General features: G+C 44.5%; 1 protein-coding gene across 1 annotated transcript in view; it reads right to left on the bottom strand.

Moving 5' to 3' along the window:
• Positions 1-24828, bottom strand: part of mfsd3 (major facilitator superfamily domain containing 3) — a 40427-nt gene extending 15599 nt beyond the window's left edge. Inside the window, 4 exon segments of the mRNA XM_046350222.1 lie at positions 5498-5645; positions 23319-23916; positions 23918-24084; positions 24750-24828. Coding sequence (XP_046206178.1) covers positions 5498-5645; positions 23319-23916; positions 23918-24010 — 839 coding nt within the window. The 5' untranslated portion in view covers positions 24011-24084; positions 24750-24828.
• Between the last annotated feature and the right edge of the window lie 2298 nt (positions 24829-27126).

Below are 27126 nucleotides of genomic sequence, written 5' to 3' on the forward strand. Positions count from 1 at the left end.
GGTGGTCCCAGCGCGCACGACCCACGTGGAGTTCCAGGTCTCCGGTAGCCTCTGGAACTGCCAATCTGCGGTCAACAAGGCAGAGTTCATCTCAGCCTATGCCTCCCTCCAGTCCCTCGACTTCTTGGCACTGACGGAAACATGGATCACCACAGACAACACTGCTACTCCTACTGCTCTCTCTTCGTCCGCCCACGTGTTCTCGCACACCCCGAGAGCGTCTGGTCAGCGGGGTGGTGGCACCGGGATCCTCATCTCTCCCAAGTGGTCATTCTCTCTTTCTCCCCTTACCCATCTGTCTATCGCCTCCTTTGAATTCCATGCTGTCACAGTTACTAGCCCTTTCAAGCTTAACATCCTTATCATTTATCGCCCTCCAGGTTCCCTCGGAGAGTTCATCAATGAGCTTGATGCCTTGATAAGCTCCTTTCCTGAGGACGGGTCACCTCTCACAGTTCTGGGCGACTTTAACCTCCCCACGTCTACCTTTGACTCTTTCCTCTCTGCCTCCTTCTTTCCACTCCTCTCCTCTTTTGACCTCACCCTCTCACCTTCCCCCTACTCACAAGGCAGGCAATACGCTCGACCTCATCTTTACTAGATGCTGTTCTTCCACTAACCTCATTGCAACTCCCCTCCAAGTCTCCGACCACTGCCTTGTATCCTTTTCCCTCTCGCTCTCATCCAACACCTCCCACACTGCCCCTACTCGGATGGTATCGCGCCGTCCCAACCTTCGCTCTCTCTCCCCCGCTACTCTCTCCTCTTCCATCCTATCATCTCTTCCCTCCGCTCAAACCTTCTCCCACCTATCTCCTGATTCTGCCTCCTCAACCCTCCTCTCCTCCCTCTCTGCATCCCTTGACTCTCTATGTCCCCTATCCTCCAGGCCGGCTCGGTCCTCCCCTCCCGCTCCGTGGCTCGATGACTCATTGCGAGCTCACAGAACAGGGCTCCGGGCAGCCGAGCGGAAATGGAGGAAAACTCGCCTCCCTGCGGACCTGGCATCCTTTCACTCCCTCCTCTCTACATTTTCCTCCTCTGTCTCTGCTGCTAAAACCACTTTCTACCACGCTAAATTCCAAGCATCTGCCTCTAACCCTAGGAAGCTCTTTGCCACCTTCTCCTCCCTCCTGAATCCTCCGCCCCTCCCCCCTCCTCCCTCTCTGCAGATGACTTCGTCAACCATTTTGAAAAGAAGGTCGACGACATCCGATCCTCGTTTGCTAAGTCAAACGACACCGCTGGTTCTGCTCACACTGCCCTACCCTGTGCTCTGACTTCTTTCTCCCCTCTCTCTCCAGATGAAATCTCGCGTCTTGTGACGGCCGGCCGCCCAACAACCTGCCCGCTTGACCCTATCCCCTCCTCTCTTCTCCAGACCATTTCCGGAGACCTTCTCCCTTACCTCACCTCGCTCATCAACTCATCCCTGACCGTTGGCTACGTCCCTTCCGTCTTCAAGAGAGCGAGAGTTGCACCCCTTCTGAAAAAACCTACACTCGATCCCTCCGATGTCAACAATTACAGACCAGTATCCCTTCTTTCTTTTCTCTCCAAAACTCTTGAACGTGCCGTCCTTGGCCAGCTCTCCCGCTATCTCTCTCTGAATGACCTTCTTGATCCAAATCAGTCAGGTTTCAAGACTAGTCATTCAACTGAGACTGCTCTCCTCTGTATCACGGAGGCGCTCCGCACTGCTAAAGCTAACTCTCTCTCCTCTGCTCTCATCCTTCTAGATCTATCGGCTGCCTTCGATACTGTGAACCATCAGATCCTCCTCTCCACCCTCTCCGAGTTGGGCATCTCCGGCGCGGCCCACGCTTGGATTGCGTCCTACCTGACAGGTCGCTCCTACCAGGTGGCGTGGCGAGAATCTGTCTCCTCACCACGCGCTCTCACCACTGGTGTCCCCCAGGGCTCTGTTCTTGGCCCTCTCCTATTCTCGCTATACACCAAGTCACTTGGCTCTGTCATAACCTCACATGGTCTCTCTTATCATTGCTATGCAGACGACACACAATTAATCTTCTGAAACCTTCTGATGACCAGGTGGCGAATCGCATCTCTGCATGTCTGGCAGACATATCAGTGTGGATGACGGATCACCACCTCAAGCTGAACCTCGGCAAGACGGAGCTGCTCTTCCTCCCGGGGAAGGACTGCCCGTTCCATGATCTCGCCATCACGGTTGACAACTCCATTGTGTCCTCCTCCCAGAGCGCCAAGAACCTTGGCGTGATCCTGGACAACACCCTGTCGTTCTCAACTAACATCAAGGCGGTGGCCCGTTCCTGTAGGTTCATGCTCTACAACATCCGCAGAGTACGACCCTGCCTCACACAGGAAGCGGCGCAGGTCCTAATCCAGGCACTTGTCATCTCCCGTCTGGATTACTGCAACTCGCTGTTGGCTGGGCTCCCTGCCTGTGCCATTAAACCCCTTCAACTCATCCAGAACGCCGCAGCCCGTCTGGTGTTCAACCTTCCCAAGTTCTCTCACGTCACCCCGCTCCTCCGTTCTCTCCACTGGCTTCCAGTTGAAGCTCGCATCCGCTACAAGACCATGGTGCTTGCCTACGGAGCTGTGAGGGGAACGGCACCTCAGTACCTCCAGGCTCTGATCAGGCCCTACACCCAAACAAGGGCACTGCGTTCATCCACCTCTGGCCTGCTCGCCTCCCTACCACTGAGGAAGTACAGCTCCCGCTCAGCCCAGTCAAAACTGTTCGCTACCCTGGCCCCCCCAATGGTGGAACAAACTCCCTCACGACGCCAGGACAGCGGAGTCAATCACCACCTTCCGGAGACACCTGAAACCCCACCTCTTTAAGGAATACCTAGGATAGGTTAAGTAATCCCTCTCACCCCACCCCCCCTAAGTTCTAGATGCACTATTGTTAAGTGACTGTCCCACTGGATGTCATAAGGTGAATGCACCAATTTGTAAGTCGCTCTGGATAAGAGCGTCTGCTAAATGACCTAAATGTAAATGTACATGGCCAAAAGTATGTGGACAACCCTTCAAATGAGTGGATTTGGCTATTTCTGCCCTGCTAGAGATGCCCCGGTCAACTGTAAGTGCTGTTATTGTGAAGTGGAAATGTCTAGGAGCTGTAACAGCTCAGTTGCGAAGTGATAGGCCAAACAAGCTTACAGAACAAGACCACAGAGTACTGAAGCGCGTAAAAATTGTCAGTCCTGGGTTGCAAACACTCACTCCCAAGTTCCAAACTGAGCTTTATGAAATTGGTTTCCATGGCAAAGCAGCCGCACAAAAGCCTAAGATCACCATGCACAATGCCAATTGTCGGCTGGAGTGGTGTAAAGCTTACCGCCATTGGACTTTGGAGCAATGTTCACTGGAGTGATGAATCACGCTTCACCATCTGGCAGTCTGACGGATGAATCTAGGTTTGGCAGATGCCAGGAGAACGCTACCTGCGCCAATGCAGTGCCAATTGTAAAGTTTGGTGGAGGAGGTATATTGGTCTGGGTCTGTTTTTCATAGTTCAGGGGAGGCCCTTTAGTTCCAAATCTTAAAAACTACAGCATATACAATGACATTCTAGACGATTCTGTGCTTCCAACTTTGTGGCAAAAGTTTTGGGATTTTTCTTTTTTCAGCATGACAATGCCCCCGTGCACAAAGTGAGGTCTGTATAGAAATTGTTTGTTGAGATCAGTGTGGAAGAACTCTGGCCTGCACAGAGCCCTGACCTCAACCCCATCAGACACCTTTGAGATGAATTGGAACACAGACTGCGACCTAAGCTCGCAACACCTAAGCTCGCAACATCAGTACCCGACCTCACAAATGCTGTTGCGGCTGCATGGAAACAAGTCCCAGCAGCAATGTTCCAACATCTAGTAGAAAGCCTTCCCAGATGTAGAATGATAGTGAAAACATCACAACGATGGAATAACACATATGGAATAATGTAGTAACCAAAAACAAAGTTCTAAACATTTCAAAATATATCTTATTTTTGAGATTTTTTGCCTTGATGACAGCTTTCCACACTCTTGGCATTCTCTCAACCAGCTTCACCTGGAATGCTTCTCCAATAGTCTTGAAGGAGTTCCCACATATGCTGAGCACTTGTTGGCTGCTTTTCCTTCACTCCACGATCCAACTCATCCCAAACCATCTCAGATGGGTTGAGGTCGGGTGATTGTGGAGGCAAGGTCATCTGATGCAGCACTCCATCACTCCATCATGCCATGCTGGTTAAGTGTGCCTTGAATACTAAATAAATCACAGACAGTGTCAAAAGCAAAGCACCTCTCCTCCATGCTTCACAGTGGGAACCACACATCTGGAACCAAAAATCTCACATTTGGACTCATCAGAACAAAGGACAGATTTCCACCGGTCTAATGTCCATTTCCTTGTGTTTCTTGACCTAAGCAAGTCTCTTCTTATTATTGGTGTCCTTTAGTAGTGGTTTCTTTGCAGGAATTTGATCAGAATCCTGGAAAGCTTTGTAGTCTAGTCAGATCTGCTTGTGTGGAATCAGAACCTTAGGTCCTGCGGTATGTGGACTGCTATACAGAGCATTCTGCCTGATTCATGCAGTCTTCTCTGAATAGTTCATGTTGAGATCTGTTTGTTACTTGAACTCTGTGAAGCATTTATTTTGGCTGCAATTTCTGAGGTGCTGTTAACTCAAGGCAAATGGTTGCTACTTTGAAGAATCTAAAATATATTTTGATGTATTTCATAGTTTTGATGTCTTCACTATTATTCTACAATGTAGATCAAATAAAATAAATCAATAATAATAAATCCTTGAATGAGTAGGTGTGTCCAAACTTGTGACTGAACTTCAGGCTATTGGGAGAAAAAAAAGATGAGGTCAAAGAAAGTTCAACTTACACTGAGTGACATTTTGCACAGTATAAAAAACAAAAATCTATGAGTTTTTGATCTATGATCTCTTTAAATCAAAAAAATAAAAAGACCATTTCTATTGACCTAAACAGAAGTTGTTGATTATTGGTGGATGGTTTTGCATTATCAGATGTAGAAGTTACAGGGCCTAGTGTTTCTGTTGGGGCCTGTCTCCTTACCTCTCTAAGAAATATTGGAGGCTACACAGCATCTCCCCATGCTGCTATCATACCACACATCTCACACTGGGGGGCCACACACAGAGACAGAGAGACAGAGAGAGAAAGAGAGCGAGAGAGAGGGGCTACACAGCTCTGAGGGCTGTGTTCACTTCCATTAAAACACACATATACATCCCAGTGTGTGAAGTGGAGGTGATGTGATATCTGTGCCACAGAAAGGGATGCTTCTGAGACATGTGAAGCTGAAATGGGCACTGTAGATAACAGACAGATGATTTGAAAACAGCTGGTGAGTATTTCAAATGAGTTACAAAACAAGTCATGGAAGCATGTGAGTTAGGTAAAGCTGAAATCAGAGTGTTACTTCTGAACGCTACCTGAACTGGAAACGCTACCAGGGGCGTGTTGCCCCTGAACACTACCTGAACTGGGAGAGCAGCAGGCCGCCGAGGGAGGAGCCACAGATGGAGAAGCCCATAGCGATCACGCCGTTCCAGAACCCCAGCTCGCGTGCTGTCATGTGATTGTCTAACAGGAAAAGAGGGAACATGGTCACCGCTCCCTGCTCACCTATGGGTGGAGAGAGAGAAAGAGAGAGAGGGGACACCAGTTAGAGTTAAGGTTAGACAAGCGAGAGGCTTGTCGCAAATCAGTTCATCTGTAATTCTATCTACAACACAGTCCTGTGTCAACTACAATGGATTAGCCATTGTAGGGGGAAAAAAACACACAAACATCTACAATCCACCTTCCTGTGACAGAGCTATTCAAACGATAAGAGGAAGAAGACAATGGTGTATTCCTTCCATGTGAATGTAAGACAACTCCAATGTTCTTGAACACGGTGACAGTGCACAAAGTAGTTAACCTGCTTAATAGACTGACTGGACACTGTTATAGTAGTGCTAATGTCTTTTCTAAATGAAACAGCACACACTATTCCTAGATAGTGTCAATAATAGATGTTCAACAGGAAAAATAATATCCTCTGCCTTTTCTAAGGGGGGGGGGGGGGGGGCGACAGGAAAATGCAAAACTTCCTCACACAACACAAGTCTCAGTCACAAGAGCTCTCGGTTGAAATAAGTTTTGCCAGGCAGACAATTGTCTTTCTGTCGCTGTGTGGCGTCAAAGACGGGATAATGTACTGCCGAGCGACAGCGTAAAATATTCAGCAACACCGCCATTATTAATGGAGAGTGACTTCACAGAGACAGGAAGACTGAGCGCTGAGTGACAGCTCAGAGACTACTGTCAAAGAGACGACACACACAGACATAACTTGGCCAGGAGAAAAACAAAAATAGACAGAGAGAGAGAGAGAAAGCCCTTCACATGAAATGGAGAAGGAAATCAAAGAGTTCAGAGAAGCTGCTGAAAACCTCCCGGCGCGCGGGAACGCTGCGATGACGCACGCGTAAACGTTCTGACAATGCTGTGTGACAGCCCAGCTAAATTTGTGTCAGGAGAATGAGTGGGATAAACAGAGGTTGCGATGATGACATATTCATCACATTCAGCATCTACATCTCCTGTGTCTGTCTCTACGAGGCAGATCTAAGATCAACAGCTATTCATCTACATCTCCTGTGTCTGTCTCTACGAGGCAGATCTAACATCAACAGCTATTCACCTCCACCTCTACGCAGACGACACCATTCTGTATACTTCTGGCCCTTCCTTGGACACTGTGCTATCTAACCTCCAAACGAGCTTCAATGCCATACAACACTACTTCCGTGGCCTCCAACTGCTCTTAAACGCTAGTAAAAACCAAATGCATGCTTTTCAACCGTTCGCTGCCTGCACCCGCACGCCCGACTAGCATCACCACCCTGGATGGTGCCGACCTAGAATATGTGGACATCTATAAGTGTCTGGCTAGACTGGCTAGACTGCAAACTCTTCTTCCAGACTCATATCAAACATCTCCAATCTAAAATCAAATCTAGAGTCGGCTTTCTATTCAACAACAAAGCCTCCTTCACTCACGCCGCCAAACTTACCCTAGTAAAACTGACTATCCTACCGATCCTCGACTTCGGCGATGTCATGTACAAAATAGCTTCCAATACCCCACTCAGCAAACTGGATGCAGTTTATCACAGTGCCATCCGTTTTGTTACTAAAGCACCTTATACCACCCACCACTGATGACCTGTATGCTCTAGTCGGCTGGTCCTCGCTACATATTCGTTGCCAGACCCACTGGCTACAGGTCATCTACAAGTCCATGCTAGGTAAAGCTCCGCCTTATCTCAGTTCACTGGTCACGATGGCAACACCCACCCGTAGCACGCGCTCCAGCAGGTGTCTCTCACTGACCATCCCTAAAGCCAATACCTCATTTGGCTTCCTTTCCTTCCAGTTCTCTGCTGCCTGTGACTGGGACGAATTGCAAAAATCTCTCAAGTTGGAGACTTTTATCTCCTTCACCAACTTTAAACATATGCTATCTGAGCAGCTAACCGATCGCTGCAGCTGTACATAGTCCATCGGTAAATAGCCCACCCAATTTACCTACCTCATCCCCAATACTGTTTTTATTTATTTACTTTTCTGCCCTTTTGCATACCAATATCTCTACCTGCACATGACCATTTGATCATTTCACTCCAGTGTTAATTTGCTAAATTGTAATTATTCGCCTACCTCCTCATGCCTTTTGCACACAATGTATATAGACTATTTTTTTTCCTACTGTGTTATTGACTTGTTTATTGTTTACTCCATGTGTAACTCTGTGTTGTTGTCTGTTCACACTGCTATGCTTTATCTTGGCCAGGTTGCAGTTGTAAATGAGAACTTGTTCTCAACTAGCCTACCTGGTTAAATAAAGGTGAAATAAATAAATACAATTTAAAAAAATCTACATCTCCTGTGTCGGTCTCTACGAGGCAGCTCTAACAACAACAGCTATTCATCTACATCTCCTGTGTCTGTCTCTACGAGGCAGCTCTAACAACAACAGCTATTCATCTACATCTCCTGTCTGTCTCTACGAGGCAGCTCTAACAACAACAGCTATTCATCTACATCTCCTATGTCGGTCTCTACGAGGCAGCTCTAACAACAACAGCTATTCATCTACATCTCCTGTCTGTCTCTACGAGGCAGCTCTAACAACAACAGCTATTCATCTACATCTCCTATGTCGGTCTCTACGAGGCAGCTCTAACAACAACAGCTATTCATCTACATCTCCTGTCTGTCTCTACGAGGCAGCTCTAACAACAACAGCTATTCATCTACATCTCCTGTGTCGGTCTCTACGAGGCAGCTCTAACAACAACAGCTATTCATCTACATCTCCTGTGTCGGTCTCTACGAGGCAGCTCTAACAACAACAGCTATTCATCTACATCTCCTGTGTCGGTCTCTACGAGGCAGCTCTAACAACAACAGCTATTCATCTACATCTCCTGTGTCTGTCTCTACGAGGCAGCTCTAACAACAACAGCTATTCATCTACATCTCCTGTCGGTCTCTACGAGGCAGCTCTAACAACAACAGCTATTCATCTACATCTCCTGTGTCTGTCTCTACGAGGCAGCTCTAAGATCAACAGCTATTCATCTACATCTCCTGTCTGTCTCTACGAGGCAGCTCTTAACAACAACAGCTATTCATCTACATCTCCTGTCTGTCTCTACGAGGCAGCTCTAAGATCAACAGCTATTCATCTACATCTCCTGTGTCGGTCTCTACGAGGCAGCTCTAACAACAACAGCTATTCATCTACATCTCCTGTGTCTGTCTCTACGAGGCAGCTCTAAGATCAACAGCTATTCATCTACATCTCCTGTCTGTCTCTACGAGGCAGCTCTAAGATCAACAGCTATTCATCTACATCTCCTGTCTGTCTCTACGAGGCAGCTCTAACAACAACAGCTATTCATCTACATCTCCTGTCTGTCTCTACGAGGCAGCTCTTAACAACAACAGCTATTCATCTACATCTCCTATGTCTGTCTCTACGAGGCAGCTCTAACAACAACAGCTATTCATCTACATCTCCTGTGTCGGTCTCTACGAGGCAGATCTAACATCAACAGCTATTCATCTACATCTCCTGTGTCTGTCTCTACGAGGCAGATCTAACATCAACAGCTATTCATCTACATCTCCTATGTCTGTCTCTACGAGGCAGCTCTAACAACAACAGCTATTCATCTACATCTCCTGTGTCTGTCTCTACGAGGCAGATCTAACATCAACAGCTATTCATCTACATCTCCTGTGTCTGTCTCTACGAGGCAGATCTAACATCAACAGCTATTCATCTACATCTCCTATGTCTGTCTCTACGAGGCAGATCTAACATCAACAGCTATTCATCTACATCTCCTGTGTCTGTCTCTACGAGGCAGATCTAACATCAACAGCTATTCATCTACTCTACTACTCACCATCATCAGTTTAAACCTGGGAAACGTTTTAACATCCAAGGGTGTAGGTAGTTTGACCATTTGTAATTACGGCAAGACTTTACATAAATGGTCAGTCTGATTTCCACATCCATTTTTTGACTTGTAAATGATTGATATACACCCATTGATTGCTGAAGAATATAACGTATAACTCATGGGCTTAGTTCAATTGTCGTACCCCAAAATATAAGCTTGATTGACTTCTTTGTTTGTAGGCAATGTAGGTCTTCAACACTGTTTAGCCTCAAAATATGGTTATAATTATAAATGTGGAGCTCATGGATGGTCAGTCCTTGTAATTCTATACATTTGAGAGTGTCTACATTTCTCCAACCCCATCGCTCAGCTATTTAACAAAACACTGATGGGGTGAACGCTTTACTGTTAATGGAACTGCAGATTGCCCTTCAAGAGCCTGCAGGTATAATGGTTTATAAACCCATTATAAGCACTATAAGCCTTTATAATGTCTAATAAACCACAGACTACTGTTGCAGTTCATACTTCCTACACCCATGTCTTGATTCTGTGGTTCGGTCTTCACAGTGTTCAGTGCTGAAAATCCATGCAGACAAACACAACAAGGCTGATTATTCATTTATATAAATACTCTCAAAGCAACAATTGTCATTTTCAGAGGATATTTCATTAGGCATCCACAAAGAAGAAACTAGTTGAGAGGGGGACAGACGGACGGACGGACGGATGGACGAGACCAGACAGACAGACAGAGAGAGAGAGCGAGCGAGAGAGGGTAAGGGAGAAAGGGGGTAAGGGAGAAACGGACAAACAGAGAGAAGGGGTAAGGGAGAGAAACAGACAAACAGAGAGAAGGGGTAAGGGAGAGAAACAGACAAACAGAGAGAAGGGGTAAGGGAGAGAAACAGACAAACAGAGAGAAGGGGTAAGGGAGAGAAACAGACAAACAGAGAGAAGGGGTAAGGGAGAGAAACAGACAAACAGAGAGAAGGGGTAAGGGAGAGAAACAGACAAACAGAGAGAAGGGGTAAGGGAGAGAAACAGACAAACAGAGAGAAGGGGTAAGGGAGAGAAACAGACAAACAGAGAGAAGGGGTAAGGGAGAGAAACAGACAAACAGAGAGAAGGGGTAAGGGAGAGAAACAGACAAACAGAGAGAAGGGGTAAGGGAGAGAAACAGACAAACAGAGAGAAGGGGTAAGGGAGAGAAACAGACAAACAGAGAGAAGGGGTAAGGGAGAGAAACAGACAAACAGAGAGAAGGGGTAAGGGAGAGAAACAGACAAACAGAGAGAAGGGGTAAGGGAGAGAAACAGACAAACAGAGAGAAGGGGTAAGGGAGAGAAACAGACAAACAGAGAGAAGGGGTAAGGGAGAGAAACAGACAAACAGAGAGAAGGGGTAAGGGAGAGAAACAGACAAACAGAGAGAAGGGGTAAGGGAGAGAAACAGACATGGTTTGAGAAAGGAAAGGGAGAAATAAAGAGCGAGAGAGGGTGAGGAATTTGGTGCAGGGGGGCGGGCAGAGGAGGGCTGACAGGTTGCTGATGGAAAATGAGAGGTGTTTGTGTGTGTACGAGCGAGCGAGAGAGAGAGAGGAGAGGAAACTGAGCGGCACTTCCTAACCTCCTGCCCAATGTATGACCATATTAGAGAGACATATTTCCCTCAGATTACACAGATCCACAAATAATTTGAAAACAAATCCAATTTTGATAAACTCCCACATCTACTGGGTGAAATTCCAGTGTGCCATCACAGCAGCAAGATTTGTGACCTGTTGCCACAAGGAAAGAGCAACCAGTGAAGAACACCATTGTAAATACAACCCATATTTATTTTCCCTTGTTTACTTGAACCATTTGTACATTGTTACAACACACATGCACACACACATGCACACACGCACGCACACACACACACACACACACACGCACGCACACACACACACACACCATTTATAATGTCTTTATTGTTTTGAAACTTCTGTATGTGTAATGTTTACTGTTAATTTTTATTGTTTATTTCACTTTTGTATATTATCTTCCTCACATGCTTTGGCAATGTTAACACATGTTTCCCATGCAAATAAAGCCCCTTGATTTGAATTGAGAGAAGAGGAGGGGGATCAGCATGAGAGGGGGGGGGGTTGAAGGGTCAATGAGGACACAGAAGGATCACAGAGTGGTCACATGAAGCTCAGACAGAAGAGGCCAGGATCAGAGGGGATCACAGACACTTGGGAGAAAACAACAAGACACAACCCACCCTGGGGACACGATACAGATAGAACCAGTAAAACACTAAATCTACAGTACATAAACCATCCATAGGGAATAGAGACCCCACACACTCACATGACCAGCCCTACTGACACACTAACAGCTATCCCTACAGGTGTGCAGGGTGTCACAGAGTTTGTTGACCCCCTAAAGGACTAGGGTGAAGCATGGGGAAAATACTGTGTGTGGCTATTGACCAAGGGTAAAAGCAAGGCAACTTGAACCCCAACCCCCAGATGGGTCACTTTGCTGCAATGCTCTTATTACATTTACATTTAAGTCATTTAGCAGACGCTCTTATCCAGAGCGACTTACAAATTGGTGCATTCACCTTATGACATCCAGTGGAACAGTCACTTTACAATAGTGCATCTAAATCTTAAGGGGGGGGGGTGAGAGGGATTACTTATCCTATCCTAGGTATTCCTTAAAGAGGTGGGGTTTCAGGTGTCTCCGGAAGGTGGTGATTGACTCCACTGTCCTGGCGTCGTGAGGGAGTTTGTTCCACCATTGGGGGGGCCAGAGCAGCGAACAGTTTTGACTGGGCTGAGCGGGAGCTGTACTTCCTCAGTGGTAGGGAGGCGAGCAGGCCAGAGGTGGATGAACGCAGTGCCCTTGTTTGGGTGTAGGGCCTGATCAGAGCCTGGAGGTACTGAGGTGCCGTTATGTTACCAACTACGTTTTACTCCCATAACCACATGAACTATAACCAAATGTTCCCTCTCATTTTCTTCAGCATGGGGGCAAATTTCAGGTCTACTGAAAGCAAACTTGAACTTCATGAAAATGTTGTGCCACTTCCGGTGGGCATTTACTGTGAACACTGAGGCTGTACCCGCTTTAAGTTATACGTTTTAACTGTGGCCAAGTAGGCTATTTGATCATAATGTAGGCCGACCAGAGAGGCCTACCATAAAAAACAATAGAGAAAATGCATCCCATAACATTTTAACCTGGAAATAGCTGTTCTATCATTCAGCCTACAGTAGCAGCCAATGTGTGTTGTTCAATGTAGGCCTACAATCTACTTAGGGCTTGACAATTGCCAGTTGTAAATGAGAACTTGTTCTCAACTAGCCTACCTGGTAAATAAAGGTCAAATTAAATGTTAAAAAACAACAACCTGTTTATCCACTTAAGTTTCAGACAAGGTGACTGGAAATGTGTTTGATGCAAAACACCACTTTACAAAATAAAATGAATTACTATTCCCGTACCATTGTTACAGAAAATCAGACAAATGACAAAGATAAAAACAGGTTTTTAGCATTTTTGCAAATGTATTAAATAGAAAAATTAAATATCACATTTACATAAGTATTCAGACCCTTGACTCAGTACTTTATTGATGCACATTTGGCAGTGATTAAAGCCTCGGGTCTTCTTGGGTATGACGCTACAAGCCTGGCACACCTGTATTTGGAGAGTTTCTCCCATTCTTCTCTGCAGATCCTCTCAAGCGCTGTCAGGTTGGATTCAAGCCCGGGCTCTGGCTGGGTATAATTTTGGTATAATTCCCCAGATCTTTGCCTCGACCCAATCCTGTCTTGGAGCTCCGTGGACAATTCCGTCGATCCCCATGGCTTGGGTTTTACTCTGACATGCACTGTCAACTGTGGGACCTTATATAGACAGGTGTGTGCCTTTCCAAATCATGTCCAATCAATTGAATTTACCACAGGTGAACTCCAATCAAGTTGTAGAAACATCTCAAGGATGATCAAAGGAAACAGGATGCACTAAATTTCGAGTCTCACAGCAAAGGGTCTGAAAACTTATGCAAATAAGGTATTCGTTTGTAATACATTTGCAAAAATGTCTAAAAACCTGTTTTAGCTTTGTCATGATGGGGTATTGTGTGTAGATGGAATTATATATATTTTTTAAAAACGTCAATTTTAGAGTAAGGCTGCACGAAACAAAATGTGGAAAAAGTGAAGGGGTCTGAATACTTTCCAAATGCACTGTATATATGGCAATGGCTATTTACATATAGGCTTACTTGAGCTCTGATTGGTTATGGCGCACAGGTCTGTGTAGAGTACGGGTCTGAGTCATGCCTGTCGATGCAATAGAACCCTATTCCAATGTCAAATTGGGTGTCAAATGAAAGCGAAGAGACTATATTTTTGAGAAATGAAGGCATATAGTATATACATTTTTAAACCATTTTCATACCCAAAAATGTGTAATAAGCAATGGCTTTGATTTATGGTAAAACAGATGGAAAAGGGGTCTTGGACAAAATCTACCAGAAAAGGTATTATAAATACATAAATGTTTAGAACCCCTGCCAACTAATATCAACACTTAGATTTCGTTTTGTAGAAATGATTTGCTTTTGGTAAGTTTAGTTAACATTGCCATGTGCCTTGTCATTCTGTTTAAAGACGTTTTTCCTATTTCTCTCCCTCATGAGGAGGAAGTATAATGAAAGTTCACAGAAGTAAAAGGTAAACCTACCGATGAGTTGTGTTTTTACTGATAACAAGTTTGTTGATGAAGTGATTCAAAAGTAATAATTCTTAATAAAAAAACAAACCACTAACGGAATTACTGCAATTGAATTGGCTACAATGGGACAGAGTAGTCACAAACCACAGTTGGGTCACCTGCTACAGTCCTCCCTTCCACTGGCATACTGCTATGTTCAGCTCATTACCGGTTTCTTTTCGCTTTTTGTCATCTGGTGGTCAAAGCATGTCACCACTCCCGGCTCTTACTGATACCATGACACCTACCACCCATCCTCTTTCCATTTCTTGTAACAAGCATCCTCACCCACTGAGTAGCGACTGACACGGACGTTGAAAAGTAGTTGACATTTGGTCAGTCCACCCTGGGGGACCAATCATAGACGTCGGTGTTTCACAAGTTTGGACAGCACAGTAATGTACAGTATTATACGACGGGTGGTTCTAATCCTGAATGCCGATGGGTAAAAACCGCATTCCAACCGGTGTCTATTCCACAAGTTAATACCAGCTAAATCGATGACATTAAAAAGACTGTTTACTCGGTTTCATCTGACTGCGCAATCCATTGTCTCATCAGGCCAGCCAGACACTTTATAAAATTGGTCTCCACTATAAAAAGCATCGAGACATTATCTCTTTTCTTTTAGAGTAACATTTGGTTTTCAACAGTGGAGATTTGTATAAACGTTGCTGTCGGTCTGTCCGACGTTTGCAACATGGTTTCAAAATTCTAGATGGATCTCCAGGTGTCCCATAGTAATGAATGTTTCGGGAGTCGGGACGAGACAGGCAGGCAGCTTTTCTCAGCCAGTCGAAATCATGAATCAGCGCAGCTAGTTTGCGGTCTTTCCAGCTTCCGTTTGATGCGATTGTGTTCGTTGTGTTGTTAGCAAGCTCCTCTGAACAAAAGTGTCCTGACGAGTAAACACATTTTCTATGCCGGGCGAAATCGTGCCTAACTAGCTCATTATTATGGATGTATCCAAATAAATGTCACTAGAAAACAGCTTAAACAAATGCAAATATTGTTGTTATTCTGTCTGCACTGTTTGACGTGACTGTAAGTTAGCCGTAGTTGGCTAGCTAGCAACCAAGGGATAAGAACATTGCCAGCCAGTGTGGCAATGGAACATTTAGAACAAACGACTGGGTCGCGTCCACAGATACAGAACAAAAAGAAAACGACAGGGTCGCGTCTGTGACAAACGGACAAACGACCAGTAGGCTTAGGAAGCAACCCTAGATGTGTCGGGACTATACCTTGTGGAAGGATGAAATATATTTATTCATACTATCAAATAAACGTTAATTAAAATGTCAAGTCATTATTTGAACATGTTGGTAACCCGTTGTATAAAAGTGATAATAGCCTCCAAGCCGGTGTTTGGAGGAGATATTGGCAAGGTTTGCCGACACGAGACAACACCATTGCCAATATATCCTCCAAACACCAGCTTCTCGGGCATTATCACTTAAGCAGAGCACAGTCGAGAACAGTACAGTACTGCGCGGGGGCTGTAGTAGAGCACAGTAAATAAAAGTACAGTACTGTACAGTAGAGATCAGTACTGTACAGTAAGGCATTGGGTATACAACAATGTAGGGAAGGGAGTTTGAAATAATTCCACTATTCGAATAGTATCATGAATTTTTGTTGGATATCCGAAACGCATGTAGTTTGAAACGTATATTTTTTTACCTATTAACCTAAGCACTGCTGCGCGAGGGCTAGAGGCTGGCGCTCTATTGCTGTGTGAGAGATGGGAGTGAGCAGACGGGGAGAGACGCCAAGGTAACTTGGCTACAGCCGAGAAGAGCTAACTTTTAGCAGCCACAATGTTGTTTATCATCCCAGTGCCCGCCTGGACTGGAGTAGCCTAGAGAAGCTAATTGAGGCCACATGCTGCGCTTTCTCTCAAACCCCCTTCATATAAAAACAGCAATTTTATTCCATCTTGCATTGCATTAGTGAACTCTCACTCCACTTCCTACACATTGAGCCCATTTATCCCTTTGATTGGCCAATATAAGCAACAAGCTACACACATCCACTGGTCGGCTACTGATTTTTTTATTTTTTAAATGGGGCGCACTGTGCACGTCATAAAAACTACAATGAAGATTTTTTTATTAAATCAAATCATTTGAAATGTCATGGTATATCTTTGTGTGTAACAATGTCACATGGATGTTTTGATTTAGAAAAGACCTTCGCAGTGTTAAAAATAGGCCTATAATTGTTTTTTCTTGCAAAAATGAAACTCGTATTGGAACACAAATGCCTGTTTGATATTCGACTAACCGTGCCCATCCCGTAGTATAATGTACTGTATTGTACTGTAAAGTACACATCTACTTTACTGTACTCTACTGTACTGAACTCCACTGTGATGTCCAAACTTATGAAACACTTGTGAAACACAGTATGTCTATGATTGTTTCAGATTTGATCTGGTCCGGACAACCAAAAGCCAATGAGTATAATAATAGTCAAATAGTCAAATATGCAAAATAAGGATATTGCCGAATTCTACCTTTGTGTACCTATTCAGGATACATCACCATGAAGATTATAGAAATACATAATTATGAATATCATTATGTATTTCTATAAAGTACAGATCAGAGACCCATGATGTAATTCCGTTAACGGATGTAAATCCACTTCACCTACTGCAGTTCAATAACCAAAACAAAAAAATATCAAATTTGAAGTGTCATAGCTTATTCTTTCTGCAGGCATTTTTTCAATCTTAATTCAGAGCAGATGGATAACAGTTTTCTGGAAACGTGGTCGCATAAACGGAGGGAGGCATTACCGTAATTCTGTAATCAAACATTGCATCTGCAAAGTTCTTACAGTAAATGTCTAAATTGTTCAACGTAATCTTTGTGCATAGAGTTGTATGGTTTGTTAAACTTTGAAATCAATGGTTTTTGTTTGGCAGCCCTACGATGTACAGTACCAGTTAAGTTTTTTTTATTTAAAAAAAAAACTATTTTCTACATTGTAGAATAATAATGAACACATCAAAACTATGAAATAACACACAAGGAATCTATGTCCCTAGAATTTCTAAGCAAACAGCTGGAGGCAGGGCTTTCTCCTAGAGCTCCATTTTTATGGAATGGTCTGCCTACCCATGTGAGAGACGCAAACTCTGTCTCAACCTTTAAGTCTTTACTGAAGACACATCTCTTCAGTGGGTCATATGATTGAGTGTAGTCTGGCCCAGGAGTGTGAAGGTGAACGGAATGGCTCTGGAGCAACAAACTGCCGTTGCTGTCTCTGCCTGGCCAGTTTCTCTCCACTGGGATTCTCTGCCTCTAACACTATTACAGGGGCTGAGTCACTGGCTTACTGGTGCTCTTCCATGCCGTCCCTATGAGGGGTGCATCACTTGAGTGGGTTGAGTCACTGACGTGATCTTCCTGTCTGGGTTGGCGCCCCTCCTCTTACATTCTCCACCCGGCACAGCCAGAAGAGGACTGGCCACCCCTCATAGCCTGGTTCCTCTCTCGGTTCCTTTCTAGATTTTAGCCTTTCTAGGGAGTTTTTCCTAGCCACAGTGCATCTACACCTGCATTGCTTGCTATATGGGGGTTTAGGCTGGGTTTCTATACAGAACTTTGAGATAGCAGCTGATGTAAGAAGGGCTATATAAATACATTTGATTTGATGTAGTAACCGAAAAAAAAGTTAAACAAATCAAAATATGTTTTATATTTGAGATTCTTCAAAGTAGCCACCCTTTGCCTTGATGACAGCTTTGCACACCATTGGCATTCTCAACCAGCTTCATGAGGTCGTCACCTAGAATGAATTTCAATTAACAGGTGTGCCTTGTTAAAAGTTAATTTGTTGAATTTCTTTCCTTCTTAAATGCGTTTGAGCCAATCAGTTGTGTTGTGACATGGTAGGGGTGGTTTACAGAAGTTAGCCTTCTTTGGTAAAAGACCAAGTCCATATTATGGCAAGAACAGGTAAAATAAGCAAAGGGAAATGACAGTCAATCATTACTTTAAAACATGAAGGTCAGTCAATGTGGAAAATCTCAAGAACTTTCTTCAGGTGCAGTCGCAAAAACCATCAAGCGCTATGATGAAACTGGCTCTCATGAGGACTGCCACAGGAAAGGAAGACCCAGAGTTACCTCTGCTGCAGAGGATAAGTTCATTAGAGTTAAATGCACCTAAGAAATTGCAGCCCAAATAAATGCTTCACAGGGTTCAAGTAACAAACACATCTCAACATCAACTGTTCAGAGGAGAATGTGTGAATCAGGCCTTCGCGGTCTAATTCCTGCAAAGAAACGACTACTAAAGGACACCAATAAGAAGAGACTTGCTTGGGCAAAGAAACACGAGCAATGGACATTAGATCGGTGGAAATCTGTCCTTGGTCTGATGAAACCAACCGCCGTGTCTTTGTGAGACGCAAAGTAGGTGAACAGATTATCTCCACGTGTGGTTCACACAGTGAAGCATGGAGGAGGTGGTGTGGGGGTGCTTTGCTCGTGACACTGTCTATGATTTATTTAGAATTCAAGCAATATTAAACCAGCATGGCTACCACAGCATTCTGCAGCGTTAAGCCATCCCATCTGGTTTGCTCGTAGTGGGACTATCATTTGTTTTTCAACAGGACAATGACCCAACACACCTTCAGGCTGTGTAAGGGCTATTTGACCAAGAAGGAGATTGTTGGAGTGCTGCATCAGATGACCTGGCCTCCACAATTGGTTACTACATGATTCCATATGTGTTATTTCATAGTTATGTATTCACTATTATTCTACAATGTTGAAAATAGTAACAATAAAGAAAAACCCTTGAATGAGTAGGTGTGTCCAAACTTTTGACTGGTATTGTCAACAAGTTGGGTTAACAAAGCAAGCGAACACTGAAAAGGCAATCCAGGGGAGCAGTGTTATGGACAACCAAACATGGCCACTGGTGGGTTTGCTTTACAAATAAAACCTCTGGGGGAACCCCACCCACAGTATTTGAAAAGTAATGTTATACCATCCTAATACTGTCCTCTCTCTTTAGGCCTCTTTGCCTTTATCCACCCCTTTCTATGTATCTCTGGGCACCATGTGGTGGTTCTTCATTAATTCATCGCCCCCTCCAGCCTCCCTGCAGTCCTCTTTCTCTCTGAAAATTAAACCCCACACCCTGCACTACTCTCTCCCCCCCACTTACCAACCGCAAACCCTCCTCTTGCCCCCTCTTCACGCTCTGCCATCATCTCTCCTGTGTCACACAGGCGATCCTCCTAATCCAACCTACGGCTGTGTATGGCGGGGAGAGGACAGGACGGGGGCAGTCTCATCTAATCCCACCCCCCCACCCCATCCACCCGGTCACTTCCCAGAGGAATCGCCCATGCTGTCTTCTCACAGACACATGCAAAAGACTGATTCCCTGACCTATCAATGTTTTTAATTTGCTGTTTCTGATTTTGTTATACTCTTGTGAATTCTATGGTTTTTACTAGATTACTTGTAGTTTTTCACGTTGTTTGTGTGTAATTTTTGTAATGACTTGGTGCTGCCTAAATCCCAATGAGCCAATCCTGGTTAAATAAAGAAAAAACACACTGGGCCACATCTCCTCATGCCATCCCAGCACCAGTCCTGCCTCCACACTACAACATCCATCCACAGAAAACTCACTGTGTTTATTAAGAGTGTGTGGGAGAGGGGTCTGAGAGGTGTGTGTGTGTTGGGGGGGGGGGGCATGTAGTTAGACACACGAACACACCCTTGCACATACATAATACCATCTCACGTTCACACGCATTGTCGAGTCTCACCCGAAAGTCGCACACAAACGCAAACAGTCTGACCTTCCAGTCTGAATAGAAGAGCGAACAACTAAACTAATATGATGATTACTAGGGCTGTGACGATACCAATATCACAATATTTTTTCCATGGCTAAAAATTGAAATACGAAGCAGACCAAATTCTTTGAACCTGCGTGATTTAAAATATGTGCTACAGCTTGTAAAATAAATACATGTGACTCTGGATGACAACATGATGTTTGTTTCCAACATTAGAGCTGTTTTCCTAAAGAAGTTAAATACGCTTCGTGTTTTGTTTCCTTGACACGATACTAACGAGTATTGCGATGATGGTATCATCCTGGGCCTAATAATGATGTTAACAATAATGGCATTGATTGCGATGGAGAAGGTGACAGTAGTGATAACGATGATATGGAAATGATGCTGGTGAACAATCATATGGATTAGTGTCATGGAGGGGTCCTGTCTAGGGTCTGCCTGGGCACATCTGATTACCATGCCAACCCTACCACACTCTCTCAAACACAAACACACACACACAGGAAAAACAAAAATTGCACACACAATCAAATGTAAGCAAATGTAAAATAGCATGTTTTCCCACCACCCACACAAACACCAGTGTGATGCTGCGTCTTCCATTTCATTTTCCGTGAAAAAAAAAAAAAGAGCCACAGACACAAAGACACTCCAGGCCTAATCCTTACATAATCTCCTTCTGTTACCAAACACCAAACTCTGTTTACCATAAATATTTGTATCTTGCAAATATGAACTACAAAACAACTGGTTTAAAAAGGACAACATTCCTAACATCTCACTAGGCCTAATACATACCTGTTGATTTCTACATAAATGCTATTCACACAGCTCAAAGTGTCATATTTTCTAAGAACAGGACTTTTAGTAGGTTCTGGACTCACTACCAAATCCCTGGTAATAACCCCATTCCCTTCATTCATTCATCAACAAGATGAGCAGGGCTCTCTAGTCTATGGTATGGAAACAGAGACATCTGGTGGTGAGAAATGAGACCACAGCTGAATGGAGAAAAGGCCTCTCAAGTCCTCCTTACCTCACAAAAGCGGCTATGGGACTGTGTAGTGTTCATTTAGGCACCAAACTGTAGAAAACTGAAACAGCGAGGGGATTACTTGGATTGGACCAGTATAAAATGCATAATTGTGTTCATCATTGCAAACCGTCTAAAAATGTGTTCTGTTGCCTGCCTTAGTAAATACTACACAGGATGGGATTATCAGAGCTTGTCCAATAAAAAATGCTTGTTCTGTTTTCAGTTGTAAAAGGCTTTGCGACGTAGTGCACTAATGAATACAACCCAGAAGGTTTTGTCATGTTCTCTCATAGAACTCAAACAGATACTGCCCGATCAAAACGCTCTAATCCCCAATTACCTAGAGAATGAGTTGAGAATGTGTTAAGTCATTTAAATGAAAAATGTCATTCTTAAATGGTATGAAACTTTGGCTATACTATATTCAGTAAAGCTTTTCAAAGTGGAGATAGATTATGACGTGACAGGACTATTCAACATAGATATAGTAAAACAATACACTCTGAACAAAAATAAATACAACATATAAAGTGTTGGTCCCATGTTTCATGAGCTGAAATAAAAGATTACAGAAATTTTCCATATGCACAAAAAGTTTCTCTCTCAAATGTTGTGCAAAAATTGGTTTACATCCCTGTTAGTGAGCATCTCAAGAAGTGAGCATCTCTGATTAAGCAGCATGATTATTACACAGGTGCACCTTGTGCCGGGGACAGTAAAGAGCCACTAAAATATTGTCACACAACACAATCTCACAGATGACTCAAGTTGAGGGAGTGTGCACTTGGCATGCTGACTGCAGGAGTGTTCACTAGAGCTGTTGACAGAGAATTGAATGTTCACTTCTCTACCATAAGCCGCCTCCAACATCGTTTTAGAGAATTTGGCAGGACACCCAACCGGCCTCACAACTGCAGACCACGTGTAACTATACCAGCCTAGGACGTCCAGATCCGGCTTCTTCATCTGCGGGATCGTCTGAGACCAGCCACCTGGACAGCTGATGAAACTGGGGGTTTGCACAACTGAAGAATTTCTGCACAAACTGTCAGAAAAGGTCTCAGGAAGCTCATATGCATGCTCGTCGTCCTCACCAGGGTCTTGACCTGACTGAAGTTCGGAGTCGTACCAGACTTCAGTGGGCGAAATGCTCACCTTCGATGGCCACTGGCACCCTGGAGAAGTGTGCTCTTCACAGATGAATCCCGGTTTCAACTGTACCGGGCAGATGGCGTGTGGGCGAGCGGTGTGCAGATATCAACGTGGTGAACAGAGTGCCCCATGGTAGTGGTGGGGTTATGGTATGGGTAGGCTTAAGTTATGGACAATGAATACATTTGCATTTTATCGATGCCAATTTTAATGCACAGAGATACCGTGACCTGATCCTGAGGCTCATTGTCGTGTCATTCATCCACCGCCATCACCTCATGTTTCAACATGATAATGCATGGTCCCGTTGTTACACGGATCTGTACAAAATTCCTGGGAGCTGAACATGTCCCAGTTCTTTCATGGCCTGCATACTCACCAGACGTGTCACCAATTGATCATGTTCGGGATGCTCTGGATCGACGTGTAAAAGAGCGTGTTCCAGTTCCTGCCAATATCCAGCAAATTCACACAGCCATTGAAGAGGAGCGGGACAACATTCTACAGGCCACAATCAACAGCCTGATCAACTCCATGCGAAGGAGATGTGTTGCGATGCATGAGGCAAATGGTGGTCACACCAGATACTGACTGGTTCTCTCATCCACACCCCTGCCTTTTTAGGCATCTTTATTCCCAGTCATGTGAAATCCAAAGATCAGGGCCTAATGAATTTATTTCAATTGACTGATTTCCTTATATGAACTTTAACTCAGTAAAATCATAAAAATGTTTGCATGATGCGTTTATATTTTTGTTCAATGTAGATTTATCTCTGTGCTTTTCAACACAGGCACCGCACATCAATGAGATGGTAGCCTAGATGTCTTGGACAACTACGAGAAAACATGTTTTGGCATACGGTCTAGTCATTTATGACATAGTGGGTTTCTTATGTATGTAGTAGCCTCACAGTGGATTAGGTTTAGTCTGTAGGCTGAGAGTTGAGGTTTAGTGTTAGGACTTTTAGCTACTTCTCCAATTGGTACAATAGGCAAGTGTGCATGGCTGTCAGACAGACTAGCAGACTTACCCAGTTTGTATGTGAGAACATAGATTATGGTCCAGGGCGTCCCAGGTACTGATAGCAGCTTCCGCCACACCCTCCAGGGATGCACAGCGTCCGACTGGACACCCCTCCTCCCCTCTGCCTGGCCCCTCAACAGCTCATCATCCAGCACGGGGGCCCCCCACACAAACAGCGCCACACCGAAGTACACAAAGGCCAACAGCATGAACATAGGGCCCCACCCGACCACATCAATCACAGCCAGGAGCCCGCCCCCGGCAAACACCGAGCCGGCCTTGTAGCCCACCACCTGGGCCATGTTGCCCAGGCCCAGCTCGCTACGGCCCTTCAGCAGTCCCACAGCGGCCCCGTCCACCGCGATGTCCTGAACCGACGCCAGGGCATTCATGGCCAGTAGTGTCCCCGCCACGCCCCAGATGTGGGCCTCTGGGGACAGGGTGGCGCTGGAGAGGCAGGTGAACGCCAGGCCAGAGACAGTAGCCACAAGCCAGAGCCGCTTGGTGCCCACACGGTCCACCAGAGGCGCCCAGAGGACTTTGAGCACCCAGGGGAAGTAGAGGATTTTGGTCAGGCCGATGCGTGTGAGGGAATGGCCCGCCCCCACGGAGGTAGACGGGGAGCAGCGAGGACTGGAGCCCATAGGGGATTCCCTGGACAAAGTACAGGAGGCCCAGGAAAACCAGCTTGTCATTCATGATTCAATGGAACAGGACAGTTCTTCAAGTCATGACGATGGTCCGGCAGGAGCTGATCGAATGGGTCGATCAGGCTAGGAGAGATGGGGAAGAGAGAGGGGATCATTTCACTGACAAAAAGTTCACAAACATAAGCAAATTGGTGCCGGAGTCTGGTGTAGTGGTAGAACTGCTGACTCCAGACCACACATGCCACCTGGAAATGGGGTTACAAATCCCACCTCGTTCCCTACTCTCTGTATCTCCTTCTCTACCTGTCACTATCCTTAAAATAATACATAAAAATACTTATTTATTTTTAAACATGAGCACGGAATTGAACTCGCAAGAAACATAGTTTGGGGTTTTATTATGCAAAGTGAAATAAACACATTATTATTATTGCAGACTGATGCATCAGACAGCTGTCGAACGTTTGCTTTTTCACCAGCAGGAATTAACTTTAACTAGTTAATTTTCCTTTTGAACTAAATGTATGACATAATGGGATAATGTCTAGATACAACTTTACAGCCCAAACATGACCTTTAGATAGTAGCAAGCTAAAGGTAGTAGCAAGCTAATCTAACAATGTCTCGGTAAATAGGCTAGACATACCACTTACAAACAATACGCATGCATGGCCAATAATCAAGCTAACGCTGTGATACCAAATCCAATTCAGAACAAGTATCAGCGCGTCCCAATAGCTAGCAATTTCGGTCGTAATTTTTCAAATATTATAAAACGTTTGTCTCACTGCAATCTGTTTTCAACGTTGTGTTGTTACATACTGGAATAGGTGAATCTGTTAGACGAAGCTGATCAGCTTCCGCCCTGCCCTTGAAAAACTACTTCCGGGGCGTTTGGCTCTGTTGACCTAAAATAGCCGCTCATTTGACTAGTAGTGCTTAAAAACTATGCAATATATAACATTTCTACCGTAAAATCGAAAAGGTTGCCTACCACTATGTCCACTAGATCTTTTACATTAATACTCTCTTCTCACTATCTATTGCCCATGCAGTGCGGAATTACCTTCTTCAGAGAATGTTTTTTTTTAAATAACTTTACTTATCTCCAGATAATCATTGTATTGAGCTCAAAAAGCAGTAGCTGCAGTATACGAATCTGGGAGCGAAATTAATGTTTTTTTCACAGATTCTTCTTCTTTGGAATATTGACGATTGCACAATTTAGTGTGCATTCCCGCCACCTGCTGTGTGGGATGGAAACAGGATTCCCCAAAATATATATAGAAAAAACGACCAAACTACCAAAAACGAAATAAATAAACTAAATCAAACAACTTTTCTGTTGTAAAAAACTATAATAAAACAGATCTGATCCCTACACATGCGCAAGGGGAACCTGGGAGGGCGGGTCTTCCGGCGGCAGTACCCCTTGTAAGTATTCACATGTAAAATCCTTAAGTCACAAACACTTTTTTGCCGCAGCCACAATAATGTCAATTGTCTTTGATTTATTTGCGACCTGTGCCGTACAATTTATAACTGTGGCAATGAACGCCACAAATCCACAGGATATCTTTTGACTGGGAGCAAACATTTACTACAGGGTGCGTCCACTACCATAACTTCACTAGTTTTCTCAATTATTTGAATCGCCTCCGCATAGGAGATTCGATTGACCACTAACTTTTGTCACCTGAATCTCCTTCACCCTTACAGGGCACTCCAGGAACTCGGGATCATGATCGGCACCACAAATGCAACACTGTCGTCCTTCTACACACCGTTCTTCAATATACTCTGTCCATCTGTACACACTTGAAACATGGCCAAATTCTTTTAAATTCTTACAGTGCAATGGTTTCGGGACAAAAGCTTTTACAGCATATATTACATAACCAAGCTTCACATGCGTTGGTATTTGCTCTTTACCAAAAAACAACAGGACCCGACAGACTTTCTTATTTTTGCCCATTCACCCAGCGGGGCACCAACCACACCAGGAATTCTATTCAGGGGTTCCATCGTCACCCCTGAGAGAACTCCTTTGACGGGTGCTCTACTCCAATAGTTCAAAACACAAGACTTATGTTGTCCAGATTCTTTTTAGGCTCACTGAAATCTTCCTCTGTTCTTCAGAAATACAATTAATCAAAATAAGACCACACCTGGTCACTCTGACAGACTCCACTTTTCCCATCGCATACTTCACCATTTTCGACACATAAATAAACATGTCTCCCACATATGCATCCCAGTAAGAAGTGATTCATTATCATTCATACACGTATCATCCACTCCAATTTTAGACTATTTCCGTTTTGTTCCAGTTTTCAATACTGCTGTTGCCCATTCTGAACATTCGTCTTCACCAACTTTTTTCGACGCGCTGCTGGATTCGAACTCATCATCCACTTCCGCCATCTTTCCCAAGCACCACCACAGTTGCGATTCGGCCACAACGCTTCTTCTTATATATTATTACGGCGGTCCGCAAACATTCGTTAGAGGTGCATGCCGCCACCTATTGTGTGGGCGGTGTCTACCTACTGTTCTGTAGTGTGAATTCATTACATTTTGTGACACAAAGAGGGAAAAGAAAAGAGGAGAAAAATTGCCCTACCAACTAGCCCTACACCCATTACAACCTCACCGCTATTCCACTACTTGGCCGCCGGCAGGACAGGACACTATATCGTTCAACTGCAGCTGCCACCACAACATCTATTTTCTGTGATTTCTGCGGTACAATTAATAACCTTTGCTATGAATGTTAAGAAGTCAACCTTAACAAATCACAAGATTTTCCAATCACTCTCTACTGGCCTCGACCTACTTACAGGAAGCCTCTTAGGATCTCTCGCCCTGGATCCATCTTCCTCTACTACTCTCTTCACTGCCTCAGCATACGACACCTTCTGTACTACTCTGATCCTGTCAACCTCAACCTGCCATTCTTTCACCATACACTTCTGATCTCCAACACTATGGGTACCCTTACAGTTAACAAACACAGCTTTTTCCAGGGATACTGCACGTTCCTTTGTCTCATGCCCTCCTGCACACTTCTCACATTAAGGCATCTCCTTCCTACACACTGCTGCAACATGACCATAAGCTTGGCACCTAAAACACTGTAATGAGTTCAGGACAAAAGGTCTCAGA

Source organism: Oncorhynchus gorbuscha, linkage group LG05, assembly GCF_021184085.1.
Source record: "Oncorhynchus gorbuscha isolate QuinsamMale2020 ecotype Even-year linkage group LG05, OgorEven_v1.0, whole genome shotgun sequence".
Lineage (NCBI taxonomy): Eukaryota > Metazoa > Chordata > Actinopteri > Salmoniformes > Salmonidae > Oncorhynchus > Oncorhynchus gorbuscha.